The following is a 16,627-nucleotide window of genomic DNA, read 5'->3' on the forward strand; positions in this document are numbered from 1 at the left end:
TGGGGACCTTGTAAAAGGCATCAACAAACAGTATTTGAGGCAGGTGAATACATACGACTTTGAAGGGTAGTTTTCATCCTCAATATTCTGAGAAATTGCCTGTTTTTATCATGGTATGTGCAGACGAGGTTGAAAACTCTTATTTTCTTTCTCTTCATCCATCTCTTTCTTTTTCTCCCTATTTCACACAGTTCTTGTGTTTGCCAAGTTTTTTTTTTCCTCTTGTTGAAGAAATGTCACTCATGAGAATGACGAATGGCTCTTTATTATCATCTGATTATCCTAGAAGGAGACTCTTATACAGTCCTCTAATTTCCAGTCATGGTAGAATCTAATTTTGGAGGCAAACACTTATTAGTCCAATTTTAGGGACCAACTGAGGTTAGCTGCCACTTATGGATGATTTATAGCGTCATCAGGGTCTACCTTTTCTGAGAAAGATTGTCGGAATTGCCGAAGCGCTCGTGACTAACGTGTGAGTTTAATGGAGTACTCCTCTCTTTCAGAAATGTAGGAAATCCGGCAAAGTTGCTCTACCTGATGTAATTAACCCAGTAGTGATATTTACATTGTGGTTTAATTTCCAGTTTGGCTCAAAATCTTGTCCTGATAGCCTCGACTCCACACTGTAATTAAAAAAAAAAAAGATGTTGAAAATAGATGCTAGGAGAGATAATCTTCCAATTTCACCGAAACTGCCCTTTGCTGTTTTTATCAAAAAGATTGAATGCTGCACTTCCTTGTGAGGATTTGTTCGAAAAATTATGCATGAAGTTTTCAAAGTGATCTTAACCCAACCTTTTCAGGATGAGAAATAGCGATGTTTGAGCTCTCCATTCCTCTACTTTCAGTAAAAATTTGCCAAAATAAGATGCATTTGTCACCTCCGTACGCATATGCTATTAGCTCAGCAGTATCCGGCTTACAATTGTGGAAATGGTGTAATGATAAGTCAGGGAGTAGGCAGCACATTATGTGTACAAAATGCAGGGAGAAGCTTAAACATTTGTCTGAAGTCACATGACACCAATTGTGACCTTTTTGCAGGGAGGTTGTCTTTTTGCGACACCCCATTAACCCACATTCATGCAAACTTGGAAATAAAACTTATCACTCCATTCTTCAAGTGTTAATGAAATGTTTTGGGTGCCTCTGGGCATGGTTACCTAGCAACTTTGACCGAGATGTCAAACAGCAGTGTTTTGTAACATGTGAGAATGATTCCCTCCCCTTTTTTTTTTTTGGAAATGATCATAAGAGCACCATGAGAGCAGAATATGATCGTGTTCATGCATTGCTAAAAGATGGAGTTGTCTATGAGCTCTTTATGCCACCAGTGATGATGAGCTGCGCATGTGTAGCCTTGTACATGATCAGTATTGCCTTCATGCACCAAATCTGTGTATTACCCTATCCATCAACCTATATCCACAGGAAGTTTACCCATTTCATTACCCATTTTTTTTTTAATCACGCATATATCACTGCATTTTTGCTCTCTCCACACGCCACCCATGCTACTAGCTTTCGCAACCCTGCGAATCTCGGGGTATGTTGCATTGCATGGCCAGCAGCTAAAACATTAGGGAGATTGAAATGACCAGCCTTTTCATGAGGGTCTCAGCTTCTTTTTTTTTCCAGCCACCAGCTTGCTATGGTAGCAAAAAGTAAAAAAAACAAAACAAAACAAAACTGATACCATCATTTTCCCATCTTCTGTTCAAGCCAAGGTGGTATCATGCTCCTATATCACAGATTTATCCCTTCATCCCACTGCTCTAGGTCTAAATATTCAGATAGATGTGCTCTCTGCATAATCTGCATCTAGACATGTAAATTGTGATGTTGAAATGGATGAAAACGTTTGATGGCTGCCTTTGCTTGCCTCCTGAGCTGATGAAGCTTTCGGGCGATGAGTACGTCATGTGACGTATTTGCGTGGATTTAGCTAAGCCGTGGATCAGGAGAGTGAGCTCTTACTTTAATCTTTATCCTATTGAAGTATGGCGATGCCCAGGAAACTTAAGTCAGCAAAAGTTATAGCAAGCACAGTTGCCGTATTTTCATGAATATTATTCATAGTAATCAATATTTGGGCAGGAAAAAAAAAGCGGCATTCTTATTAAAGTCTTGATATTTATTGAACTTCCTGGAGCAGAGATCAGTTGAAGATTTAAGGTAAAATGGGAATATTAATTAATTATAAAGTCATTTGCCCCCACAGCATAAATCCAGTGTTTGCAGCCTCAATATATTTGTCAGCTTATTTATCTGTAAACTAAATAAGTTTGATATGTATTGTATATTAATGTTAATAGGGCTCTTTTTTAACCCGTTGAGGACGAGTCCCGAGTATACTCGGGCAGGTGTCTATGGGAAATGCGTGTTGTAGCAAAATCAAACCATCCTCAACGGGTTAAAGCAGGCCTTTTGGCTCTGAAAAGACTACCCTGTTTTTAAAGAAGACTGAATAAAAGAATAAATAGATAGATAGATAGATAGATAAATAAACAAACAAATAGATAAATGTATAAATGAATAAATACATAAATACATAAATGAATAAATAAATAAATAATCAATAAATCAATAAATCAATAAATCAATAAATCAATAAATCAGTAAATCAATAAATCAATACATGAATAAACCAACCTAAGATCTGTTACCAAGCACGATGTTATGTTCATGTTTGTGTCCATATGATAAACAAACTATGTGGCACCACCAGATAAGAACACTACTTCTGATATCAGTAATTTCTATTGAAAAGAAAGATTTAGAAAAGCATAACATTTATTCTTCTTTCTTTCTTCATTTCAGAATGCTGCCAGTGTGTATTTGTGTGTGTTGGTATGTGTGTTGTGTGTATGCATGTATCAGTGTCTGTTTGTGTGTGACTTTCATCTAAAGTTTATGATACAAGTAAATAGTTTGATACTAAAAGGTAGTATGCAATGTAGAGAAGTGCATTTTTATTAGGTCGTGTGAAACAATTTAGGTGCACCTCATCTGACATATTATTGTGCCATTTTGTGAAATTGCCGTGACTCACTTTTGAAAGATGTGAAGGTAGTTTGCAGTGAGGGGTAAATGTGCGCAAGAGAAACCGGGGAGGATGAATGGATTAAGACTGGATCGAACATAAAAATCAGATGGTTCTTTTATTGTTCTTGAAGATAGATCTTGTAGGATGGTGCAGTATGCAGTGAATTTCTCTCTTTGCAATATCTGATCTTGACATTTTGTGGAGGTCCATATCCCATCGAGGGAATGGCAGTAGGAATTTAAGAGTACAGACTTTTTGGATGGCAAGTTGGAATGGAGACAACAGGGGAATTGAATCTTTGCCAAAGTTGTCGAATTGTCGGACACAGATTGACGTAGTTTGCTGGATTAAGGCTGGAGAAAGTATATTGCACAAGTGCAGCAACTGGAATCACAATCAAACACAAATGCCCCTCCTTTGGTGGGGGGGGGGGGGGGGGGGGGGGTGGGGAGGGGAGAGGGGGAGATAAGATAGGAAGAGGAGTGGAAGAGATGGTCGGAAGATAAAGGCTAAGCAGGAGCTTCGTGCCCTCAGGTATTCCAGCTCCCATTAATCGTATGATGTGGAGTAAAAAAAAAAAAAGAAGCCAAAGTGAATGAAATGTTCAAATTTGCTGTTAACATTAGCAGGAAATTATCAGGCTATTAGGTTTCCCTCCCCTCCGCTCCATCCCCCCCCCCCCCCCATTAACCCTATTGACTGAATAATTAGGAGATAGCAGGTTTTATCGCTTCATCACCTTGGAATAATGAACAGAGGTATGGTGAAAAAGGAACTTCTCAGTCAGTAGCCTTAATAGAAATGGAAAGTTGGGATAAATAGAACAACGAGCAAAATGAAAAAAAACTACCACCTGATTTAAAATACAGGCTGTGTGAAAATGAGAGAACAAAATTAAAGGAGGGGCATATGGGCTTAGGGGTGCCATAGTCAGCACATGGTAGATATGATAGTAAGAGACTTTAACCCATTTAGGATGAGTCCCCAGTTTTTTTGGACAGGTTTCTATGGAAAATGCGTGTTGTCGCAAAATCAAACCATCCTCAGCGGGTTAAAGAGCACTGGCATTGTATGGCAAATAATCATCATAGGTCATTACTTCTTTCAGTGAGACAAGAGGCACTGAGTTAAGAGATGATGGAATGAATATAAATACATGAACTGTAACCTTGCAAATGGCTATTTATGATAGAGTTGTTTAGCTGATGTATAGTAGTCTAGTTATTCAAATGTCCCTAGTTAGGTCAATATTTATATGGTTTTTTTTTCAGAAATAGTACTTCCAAGTAGTCATGCTTTCTATTAAATAAAGGTGTGTACAAAGCACCATGTCGCAAATCGGTATGTGTTTAATTAGTCTTCACCTCCAAATTGCACTCGAGACAATGACAAGCAATCCCTCTGCATATCTTCACTTTTCAAAGATTTCAACGAACTCAAATCTATTCAGTTTTAGTTTATTTCAGTTTTTGACTTAATTACGATGGAATGAAATTGTCACCGTCTCTTGCAAAAGCATGATTCTGCTTGGCGACCAATCCTCTCTGGATTTTTGATGTCTCAATTCCACAACACAAGTAAAGACACAGAGCCATACGATGCATAGATTGGTTACTCATACCCCCTGGGGACCTGTCCAGGGCTGATATACAGGATGACATTCAATGTAGACGTTGGTGACACATCATCCGCAAATGGTTAATATACCCTCCTCCTCCCAACACCCTACCCCACCTCCCCCCCCCCCCACCCCACTCCACCAGCCCTAGGTCTGTCTCTATGTATGCAGTGCTCCCCTCAACAAGTCGATCAGTCCCTGGGGGCGGTTAGGTTACACCTTCAGGGCAGTGACATTCAGATGTGAGCTCAGTCCCGCTGTGAACACATCTCATGTAGATGTGTTGGATAGCCTGTGTCTGTATGTCTTGTTTCATGCATGTTTGTGTGTGTGTGTGTGTGTGTACACAAAAATATACACGGGTGAACACTTACATGTGTGCACCCGCGAGTGTGTGTGTGTGTGCATTGATGATATAACCTTAAAGAGAAAGAGTCTGAATCAGGAAAAGTGAAGGGCTGAAAATGAGGAAATGATAATGATTTGGTACACAAACCCTCAACTCAGAAAAAGCATGATTTTTTTTTTTTTGTCTTTTGTTTTCTTACTCAACTTGCATCCAGTATTTGGATTGCTATGCTTATGGCTAATGCGTACCTCGTACATTGCTCACCAAGCCAGCGACACATGCATGTTACAAAGCAAAACAAGATTAAAAATCACAAATTTGCTAGCTGGTGTGTGGTAACATCACATTTTGTTGTTATTTTTGTTGCACTGTAAATGGATAGAGTACTACAGTGCAATCCTTATTGTCAGTTACAATGAAGTCCACAGGACCATGCAGACCACACATCAAACATATAATGATATTAAAATGTTGTTATAGCTGAACAAGTAAGGTACTGTATACGCCAAAAATTTCATGAGGTTTTTATTTTCGTGAATTTCGCGAGTCAGGTGCTATTCGCAAAATTAAAGACATGCGGAAATAATGACTCTGATCCCAATATGAATGTGACGTACACATATATATTTCTCTGTTCAGTACTCCACGGTGGCAAATATAACCACTCGTGAAATCATTGGGAAGTCCCCATTTACGAAAATTTAGACTCGCTAAATATTTGTTTGTTTGATTTATTTTTCTTCCAACACAATTTCATACATAAATCAAAATTATTTTCAGTAATATCACATGGAATATCAGTAAGCAGATTACAAGTACATGATTCAAAGAAGGAAAATCGATGTGTAAATTAATTTCATTAACAAATTATAAATCGTATTACCAATTTTCCAAATAATTATCTGAGAAATAATGCGGAAGAAGGACTGCCACTATAAGCAAAAGCTTGAGCACGTGGCAGCCCAGGGACCTATCTACATAATACACAAAAAAAATTATATTGTTTGCGGAATGGAAATATATGGCGTAAACAGTATATAAAGATGTATAAATAATGATTTTGGAACCTGAATTTTCACTTCATTGTAACAAAATTTTGTTGTTACTGTGATGTTATAATGGGAGCCCACTGTATTTTTTTTTTCTAGTGAGAATGGATCCTGAGTGATAAAGTTGCTAAATGTGAAAAGGGCAGGAGGAAAGATGAGGAAAGGAAGGGATAGGTTGAAGAACAAGGGAGAGAGAAAAAAAAAAGAGAAAGGGGATGGGGGAGGGTAGAAAAAACCTAGAGAGATTGATGTTAATACCTGGTGAAGGTCAATATCCTCATTAGTGATTACCATCTTGGCTATACTGAGAAAGAAAGGGGGGGGGGGGGGGGAGTTAGGGAGGAGGGTCTGGATGGACCAGACCATTACATGTGATGATTAACTAGCCATACCAGGGCAAGCTAGATAGATGGATAGAACGAGAGATACCTACACACACCGACAGAAAGAGAGAGAGAATGAGAGAGGAAGAAAGAGAAGGGGAGGGGAAGAAAAAGGTTGATGTGTCCTACAGAAAGAGAGGGCATTCCTTCTGGACTGGACGTGCAGTAAAGGAGAGTGAGAAGGGAGGGAGCACTGACCTAGCGAATCACAGCCTGGCGAAGTGACCTTTCAGACCCTCTCCACGAACGAGACCATACGAGACCGTGGCACTATATACGCGGGACGGAATTATGGATGGTGGCAGGGTTGCGAACCGAAGTGTTGACATTTAAACACAATCCGAAAAAGGTGCGGGGAACGATCAGGATCAATCTCGGTGCAACTGAATATCGCTCTATTTAAGGCAGCCACCCACATGGGCATGCAAATGGACCATATTTGTCTATCTCCAAGAGGTGATACTTTGGTGCCCAAGAGACAGTGTATCTTCCGCCGCGTCGGAATTGTATATTTCGGTCGGTAGTGTGTCAAGGAGCAGCAGCAAAAAGTGGCACACTTGTCATGAATTTACGAACGTTCTAATGCAGCATATTGTGTATGTGTATGTGTGTGTGTAGCAATAGCAAACAAGCAGGCATTTGGAATTTGATTTGAAGAAGGATAGTCATAAATCGTATGAAAGATATTGGTAGGAGTAAATATCATTTAGGATAGATGAAGATTTGTTTTGGTTGGGAAGGGAAGGGCTGTTTGGGTTTTTATGAATGATTTCATTCTAGATTTGTATAATGTATTTGTTGTTTATTTTTGTATGTACAGTCAAACCTGCCTTAGCGGCCACCTCTCTATAGCGGCCACCTGTCTATAGCGGCCACTGAAAAATCCCCGAGAGAAAAGCCATGTTAAAGACCCTGTGTATAGCGGCCACCTGTCTAACGCGGCCAGCGGCCACAAATTTTGTTTCCCGCGGTAGATTTTAACCTGTCTATAGCGGCCAAAAACCCGATGGAGCCGTAGCCGAGCTGATAATTCAGGGTGTTTTTCTGCTTTTTAGCCGTGCCAGTCATTTCTGGGCAACATTCAGTGATCGCCACCGTTGCATTCATCACTTATTCAGTCACAATAATGCACTAATTCATGACTGTGCACATGCTACATCTAGTGTACTGTGCAACAATTTCATACATTGTAAACACCGGCATTGTTCTATGCATGATACACACGTGTGCATACGTACACACATAAATGTACATGTATATACAACGATGATACATGTACATGTAGGCAATGCACACAAAGTTGGATTACCTGTCTATAGCGGCCACCTGTCTATAACGGCCACTTTTTCCGTATCCCTTGGGTGGCCGCTATAGACAGGTTTGACTGTATATGCTCGTGTAAGTGAGTATATGAGTTAAACAATTCTATATATTCAAGGGATATATGTATGGCATATGTCAATATTTTCTTGTGAAGAAATTATCAGTGAGATTGATTCATAATGGAGTTGTTCATGTCGAAGAGAGATTATTTGCAGTATAAATTGGCAAATTGATTTGTTTGTGTTTTGAATTGTATTTGTATTGTTTTTGTTCATGTAACACCCAGAATGGGTTAATTCATGAATAATTTGAATGAAATCAATAAATATCAAGGAAAGACAAAAAAATAAAAGATATTCCCCACCTTGACATGGTATTTTTAGTCTTGCTCTGGTATTTGAAACATATGACCTTTTGCTTTAGACAAGCTGCGTTTCCCTTTTTCATTTCATTGCTAAGCTGTTCAGACTCACAGACTCTGTGACAATTCCACCTGTCATAGATCATTTTTCATGTTTCCCATTTCATTTTCTTTTCTTACATGCCAGAGAGATGCCAAAAATCACCTCAAAATATTAAAAATACTCATTTTTCTGATGGAAGAGAAGCACATACAACTTCATCATATCTATGCAAATTCTCTGCAGTTATATATAGCAACAGAATCTCTAAGGAAAAGGAAATGCTGACTCAAGATATGACTCACCTCCCCTTTTCATAGAGAAAGCTGCAAATGCATTTTGCCGTGCAACAAAATAAATGAAATAAGATAGAATAGAGGGAGAGAAAAGGTTAGACACCCAGGTGAAGGGAAACAGTTTCAAATGTGCAATTTTCTTTTTTTTTAATCATATTTCAAAAACTTCTGTCCAAATTTCAAAGTTATAAGACAAACTTACAAATGACAAAGAAAATTTCTTTTTCTCAAGCATTTACTTTTTCATACTTGTCAGGCCATTTCACTAAATTTGGAAAAGTGAGAGAGGGCATTTGTAAATTTTCACAATTAAGAAACTTAAGCCAAGTATTCAAAGAAAAGCTATGCCATGTCATGCTTACTGCCCCTCCATAGATATTGATAGACTATTCATAGAGTATTGATAGTTACTGACAAGTAGAAAATGGCAAAATAGCTATATCTGACTTGCATTACCTCTCCCACCTCCTCACTCCCCCCCCCCCCCTCATGCAACATAAGACTACCTTCTTTTTACCCAAACTGGATTTTTTTTTGCCTTCTCTTACGAATGTTTGACTACAGTTTGCAATGGTGTCAAAATTGTACCTACAAGGTCATGGAGTTTTGAACAATTTCTCAATTAGTTTTAGTTTGTTGCAGTTTGTGTAACTAAAATTTTAAAAAAAGTAAAACAGACTCCACACTACTTGATTCCTTGGGGGCAGAATAATGGACCAAAAAAAAAAATGAAAAATAAGAATCCGAATGTGGATGTACCTTGACTTTCACAGGCATCTGTGATGGTTGGTCATACAGCAAACATCCCACATGTAATCAGACAGAGTATAGGACTCACCAAACATATGGTCAGAGGAAGCACCGCGATGTCAAAACGTGCGGCCCTTTTGTCCGATTAGCAGGACTATTTTAAGACTGAAGCTCAGAGGTGGGGTTGTATAGAATCAGGTCGTGAGCTTAACAAGATCTAAATTTGATGCTTATATGAACTGGGAGCGAAGAGAAAATAAAGAATACAAAAGGCAAAAAATTTATTTTAAAAACCCTCCACTCCCTTCTCCATAAAGGGCAACATCTTCATATGACGGCAACTGCTTTGTTACATTTGGCTTACCTTCAATAAATAATTAGGCTTGTCAATTTTTCCTCTATTTTGTCCCCCCTCTGGTATAGAGAAACTTCATTGATGAGGTCCTTCTGTCCACCCGAGCCGGGAACTATGAGCAATTAATTATGGATTATGTCTTGTCCGTACATGCTAGTAGTACAGATGGGCTCTCTATCAGCCTGATAAGATTGGAGCCAACATAATGCATCAACCAACCTCTTCCCCATTCGTCCCGTCCCCACCCCGGGGAATGAATATGGATAATTCTATGCAAATTCTCATTTGGATTTTCCCGTGTGCACGGCAGAAATTAACCACATTATCATGGACCCATTGATTATGGTACATGGCATCTTTCATCTCCAGAAGCATAGATCTTATGCTGTTTCTTAAAGGATGCATTATTACCTCATGACGTTAATCAGTGACATTGGGTTTGTATTACCAGAATAGCTTTCCTTTGTCTTTTTCCAGGGCAAATCTTGCTGAAGACAAAGTGATTATCACAAACTAATCTGCCTCATCTTTTTCCTCAGTATGCAAATTTCTGTTTTGATGTCTCTATAAACTTCCCAAAAACAAATCTTTAAAACTACCGACTGCTCACATTTCAGATTGTTGATAAAGGGAGAGAATGAAAGACAGAACCTAGTCGTAGATTAGTCAGAAAAATATAGATAGAGTATTTTGACTGCAAGAAAAAGCATAAATTTGTGGAAATTGTTAGAGATACATGAATATGATTATATGTATTCATTTTCCTCAGGGTGCTCAGATCAAAGTAACTTTCCGTAGCCATAAAGAAAAGGGGCAATTCTCTTGACATCAATATGGAAAATTTTGTCTCTAAGTCTCGGAAGTTGAAGTGGTTATTACGTTGAGTCACATTCCTGTTTGCCTTTGATATTTTTGCATATTCAAAAATGCATCCTGTTGGACACATGTTTTACCTAGTTAGCCAATGGAGGAAGATTGCTAATAAAATAACAGTCATTTTATTTAATTTGGTTTTATGCAGTTCATCATGAGATATTCTAAATTGGTGAAAGAAAAATTGCAGAAATATTTGCGTCACAACATTATGCACAAAGAACAGTGCATCATAAAAAAAAAAAACCTGCAATATCAATTGCATCTTACTAAACTTTACACCTATCAACTAGCGTTTCAATGGAGAGGCAAATTGAATAAAATGAAAAGGGGGAGGGAGAGCAAGAAATGAGCCATAGAGAAAGTTAAGGGATGGCTAAAACTGGATCCATGCAATGGGCACAAGACCAGAGGGAAAATCCCTGTCCATTTGACTAAAGGCATATCTATGGATGTCCCACTGCTTTTCATCGGCTCTTTAGCCCCTGTTGCACACTTCAGATTTATGGGGGGGAGAAGAGATTCTTGACCCACACCAGTTCCCCCTGAATGAGCACGTAATTGCTGCGCACCCGTGCAAGTTTCCAACTCTGGTATTCCGAGGTGGCCCCGACATGCAAACTTGTCCTGCTTTAACAACCTCACCCAACCTTCCATTCCAAGCTAATTGCACAATTTTGAAATGATCGACATCAGGCATAATACTTTCAGTCCTTTGGTGGAGAAAAAAAAAGAAGAGCCGTGCTGAAATCAAATGTCACCGTACTCTCATAAACGTAGCTAGTACAGTTCGGACCAGTTTGAAATAGTTTTTAGGTTTTTACCCCCTTCCACCCCCTGCGGCATACGTGCCGGCACTCGTAAATGTTATTGCCCCGAAAACAATCTTAATGATCAGCACAGACCTGCAATTGTGTGTCAGTGGCAGTGGCTTCAGAGAAGACTTTTGATTAATGGCTGAAGCACCCATCTTCATTCTTGCTGATAAATGCTGCCCAAATTAGGAGCTCTGATTAAGCTGCACACATTGTGCTCTAGCATCGAGTTCATGGGGACCAGGTACGGGTAGAGAAAAAAAAACTTGGAAGAGAGAAATATATATGCAAAGACAAAGGTGGAAAGAGAGAGAGAGTGAGAGGGAGAGATAGAACTATAAAGAGAAATACAGAGACACAGTAGGAATGAGAAAGAGAACTATGAAAAGAAATATGTAGAGACATTAGTAGTAAAAGAGAAAACAAGGAAGAAAAATACCAAGACAGCGGTACAAAGAGAAGAGAGATAAGAAGATAAATATATATATATATATATATATATATATATATATATATATATATATATATATATATATATATAAAGAGAGAGAGAGAGAGAGAGAGAAGAAATAAGTATAGAGATAGTGTAGGAAGAGAGAGGGAGTAGAATATAACTCACAAAAGAAATATAAAAGAGGCAGTGATAGAGAAAGAAGGGGAATAGAAACATGGAAATACAGAGATATAGAAAGAACAGAGAGAGGAATATAAAGAGAGGAGCATTAAGAGAGAAACTAGAAAGAGAGGTATATTGAGACAGTGATGGTAAAATAGAGAAGTGGGAGAAGAATACGCAGAGAGAGAGAGGGAGGGAGAGAAAGAGTACTGTGTATGCAAGAATTGACATTTGGTAATTATTGATGACTGTTAATGCAATTGTCGCATTGCCTAATGAAGGAGTCCGATGAATCCAGAGCGGGGGGCTCGTGACCCGAGGTGTGCAGGGGTCCAGTTCGTCTTCCAATCCGCTCGGGAGCGTGATAGATGGCGGGAGAAATTCGAAGGGAACGGCAATTAGTCGTTCGGCAATTCTTGGCACCTTTGCGCGCAGCCGTGACGACAGCGAGGTTTCAATATTTAGGACTCTTAATAGAGCACGACGTCAGCTGTGATGCGGGGAGTGGGGCGATTTGTCAAACATCTGGAGCAGCCGGCGGTGGTATTCACAGAATATTTGAGAGCTCATTCAAAGTGAAATCTTAGACAGCAGATTGTAATAGGTGCCATGAGACAGAGATTTAAGAGAGGCTGGCTAGCAGATGAGGATAAAAATATGAGACAGTGTGTCTGTGAATATATCTTCTCATATATATTTCCCTCTATCCATAGGTGTGTAGGTATATGCAAACATACAGTACAATATATTGGAAGCATATAACAATTTCCACAGTAAGAGAAAATGAAATGCACAGATATGTGTGAAAGAAGAGGTTATAGAGCTAAATAGATGAGATCATTTCCTAATAGTTTGGGAAAAGAATATCTGAATTTATCCAGAATTGGACCCATCCCTTTAAACACCACACTATAAGCAGTCCTATAGTAAGATGCCCTGGTCCTACATTCAGATCTTACCTAGATAGCTATATTTCCATCTATCAAATTTTTAAAAAAGGTTTACTTTCAAATTTCTCCAAGTAAAACTCTCACTCCCTTCTACCAGTACCTGCAATGAATCACGTTTCATTTCATTTCATTTATTTTGTCCATCTCCAACAGAACTTGTAAATACATTTTTTTCTTCCACATAAAATATAGATATATATATATGTGAATATTACAAAATATGATAAGTGGAATTTATAGATATACAAATAGCAAGGTGAAAAAAATTCTGAAGTTACAAAAATGCAGGAGATGGGGAGGAATGCTGAAGAAGAAGTTGATGACAGTATAGCCTTTTTTTAGTCTTCAAACAGTTGAAAGGGATGTGACATCAATAGATTCGACTGCAAAACCAATAATTTACATGTGCATTCTAATTTTGCGAGAGCCAAGATTTGCAAAATTAAAATGCAAGCAAAAGTTCTTGTCTACACTGTTATACATTGGATGCCAGTGGCAATTCAAGAAAATTTCATGCCAAGAAAAAGTCATAAGGCTCCATTCACAAAAATTTCATGCCATCAATATTTCTTGCTTTACAGTTGGACCTATATACAAATTCAGGTTTTTCCTTCTTTCACATTACACAAGGAGCCTGGCTAGAGTCCAGTTTGAAAGTATTAACGGCAAGAGGCCAGGAACAAATGCCCTGGGAGTGATTAATTTTCAATTCCTGACAGTCTCACATGGTTTTCATCACGGTTCTTTCCAAGATACCTGCTCAAGTCTCTCACATCAGTGGGTTGTACTTCTTCCATCACATACCTAATTAGCAATCTAAGAAAGGGAGTATTTCATTGGGGGGAGGGCAGGGAGGGGAGTGGGGGTTATTTGGCATTCATTCATTTTATTGATCCAATTTGCAGTCAATGTTGGTCAGCCTAGGAGCTTGACCCTCTAGAAGGCCTCCTGTGGAAGGAGAATTTACGAGGGAGCGGGTTAAATCATTAAGAGCAGAAACTCTGGGTCAGTCATGATTTATTACACCTTGGATGGTGACCTGAACACTTGATCAATTTCAGCGGTGCCATTTAGATTGGAGTGGGGGGAGGGGGGTTAATATCCCTAATCCCCCATGGTCCATACTCCTGTATGATTTGAATTTTACAATTCAAGCTGTAAGGTTTACATCAGTAACATGTCTGATGAGGCTTGTGTAACAATCAATTTATGAGTTGGAATGCTCACACCCTTATCAATTAGTGTTAGGAGACTCTGATCCCATATCTACATGAAATTGGAATCCAGTCTAATTCACTCTTGATTTGATTAGATTTGATTTATTTTCCATTATAATCATAAATGTTAGACAAACAATGAAACAACACTGCAAAGCGTTAGCAACAATATCTAATTGAGACATATTAGTTCTTCTTGAACTAGGAAAATATACAGTAATTTTTTTTATTTCTATGGTGAGAAACCAAAAGGAGCATAACTCATAATGTATAGGATACCCATGCAAAGTGATGTAATGGCCATACATACGGGAAAACAGGAAATATATATCATGATAATTACTCATAAGAAGGGGTTAATTGTTTTGCCTGATTACTATAAAATATGCTTATTCCTCTCGGTAGATTGTGTGAAAAAAACAATGATAATACCAGGGTACCTGAAATCAAAATATATGCTCTTTCAATCTTGCTCCCTCCTCAAAAAATGGATGAATAAATGAGAGAGAAAAATGATGAAAGAATATCAGATTGCCACATTCTTGTGCAGCTTACATCAATTGAATCACATCAAACTGGTAAAAGGGGATACCCTGAGGAAGCATTCAGGGGGCGTAATTTTGCCCCCTTCCACCGGAGTCACAGTAACACCTGTCTCTCTGGTACCTGTACAGCTCAAATCCTTTGTCATCTCCATAGATGCAATCTCCACATTCTGAGGAAGCCTAATGACCCACTTTTGCTACAATTCGATCAATCATAAATGTAATCACTGTACTCCTACTCCCAATGCTAGTGTGCTCAGCGTGCACATGAGGTGAATCTGATACTGCCGATTCACATCTTGTGTAGATGTGTATCAACCAGCCGAAGTAATGTAATCTTGTGTGTAGTGCTCATGAGCTGCTGCTGGTATTTATTGTACTGATAGCATGTGTTACCTGTCCAAGTCCGAGGGTAAATTGCTGCATATACTTAGTACGCTATCATGTTTTCTTTCTCAAATTGGAAAGAAACTCTGGATTTTACTGCATACTAGTATCCTATATTTGGAGAACTGAAACAGGTTAGATTCAGCAAGCTTGCATAACATAAAAATGAGATAAAACTTTAGACAGGAACATAAGATTCAATTGATCTAGATGTGTTACAAATCTAAGGGGTCATGAGTTTTGCAGCCAAAATATACAATGGTATATGGCATTATATAGTATATAACATAAAAAATGTAAAATTGTAGACAGGAACATCTTAGGTATGTTGCTAATTCTTTGTATGTCATGTGTTCACCCAAAACTCATTTCTAAGATTTGCTAAGTTTCTGAAACACATTAGTATGACAGACCAATGTTGGACAAAAGAGGGCTGATGCTCACAATCATACAATGTAATCAAGTAGTCTGTTCGTGAGCTTGCCATGTAAGGGAAGTTGGAAAGTCCTTACGATTTGGGGGTTTTCCTGCCTCTGCATTGCTTTCTGTGATTAATCTAACACACAAGCAGTTTGCTTTTGCATTTTTTTTCATGAAGGCTCAGAAGTGATTGAAGATCAGAACATTCAGATGTCAAAGGCTTCCTACATCATAGTTGAATACTGGATTTTTCTTTTCATTTTCCCTCTTTTTTTCCCCCCTGCAGGCCGTGTTCTTCACCTTATCTGTTATATGCCTGTTTGTGAACACCATAGCCAGTGCCTTCTGCGGCATTCAAGGGAATGTCATCAATGCCATGATTCACCTGGAATCGGCCTGTAAGGTGATTGAGACCGGCTGCCAGTGTACGCGCTCCACGGACGGCCTCAACCGCATCTACATGTACAACGAAGTGCTGGACTGCGTCAGCTTCCTCACCAACCTGCGCACGTACCTGTACATCCAGTGCGCCCTCAACGCCATCGGTGGCGCCGCCTCGTTCATGGTCGTCATCCTCCTGTGGCGCAGCCGATACATGGACTTCCACTCGGGGCTGCGCTTCTACTCCTACAGCGCCGCCATCCCCAACCACCCGTGGTCGGACCCCAGCACGCCGCCGTACATGTCGCACATGAACACGAACGGCGCCGCCAACCAGACGGTTGACTGCACCTTCACCTTTGAGCAGCAGAGGTGACACAGGTTGGGTGCCGGGACGCCGTATCTGTCTTACGCCATTCCAACGTGTCTTGATAGTCTCTCTCACGATCGGTACTACTACTACTACTACTCCTGTTTGAAGCATTTGATCAAATTTTCGACAAACGTATACAATATGAACTGCATTTTTTTCTCCCTCTCTTGTATAAATGCCAATTTTACAATTAAATCTTGTTTGGGGTCTTTTTGTATATCCTGAAACATGATGGCTGATTAGTTGATAGTTTTTATATATTTTCTCTGATAGACATGACTGTATTGTAAGGGTTGATTGTATGCAAATAATTCTGTGCTTTTGAAATGTACTAATTTGAAACACTCTTTTGAGTACCTGAGAGAGTGAATTAAACTTGTGGATAATTGTTCATTTTTGTGAACATGAAGCTTTCCAGGCTGTTCTCGTAATATTGTAGAGGAAGGATACATGATATCAACCTCAATTTCTGCAGAT

The 16,627-nt window shown here is 39.0% G+C and overlaps 1 protein-coding gene across 3 annotated transcripts in view; it reads left to right on the forward strand.

Annotated features, from left to right (window-relative positions):
- The window catches only part of LOC139725154 (sarcospan-like), a 246,651-nt gene extending 230,273 nt beyond the window's left edge, over positions 1-16,378 (forward strand). For all 3 annotated transcript variants that reach the window (XM_071636242.1, XM_071636243.1, XM_071636244.1), the window contains one exon: positions 15,683-16,378. In XM_071636242.1, coding sequence (XP_071492343.1) covers positions 15,683-16,153 — 471 coding nt within the window. In that variant the 3' untranslated portion in view covers positions 16,154-16,378. The remainder of the gene's footprint in view (positions 1-15,682) is intronic.
- Positions 16,379-16,627: the final 249 nt, after the last annotated feature.

Source organism: Diadema antillarum, unplaced genomic scaffold (assembly GCF_040938485.1).
Source record: "Diadema antillarum isolate AM-2024a unplaced genomic scaffold, OU_Dant_1.0 seq00000017_RagTag, whole genome shotgun sequence".
Taxonomy (NCBI): Eukaryota; Metazoa; Echinodermata; class Echinoidea; order Diadematoida; family Diadematidae; genus Diadema; species Diadema antillarum.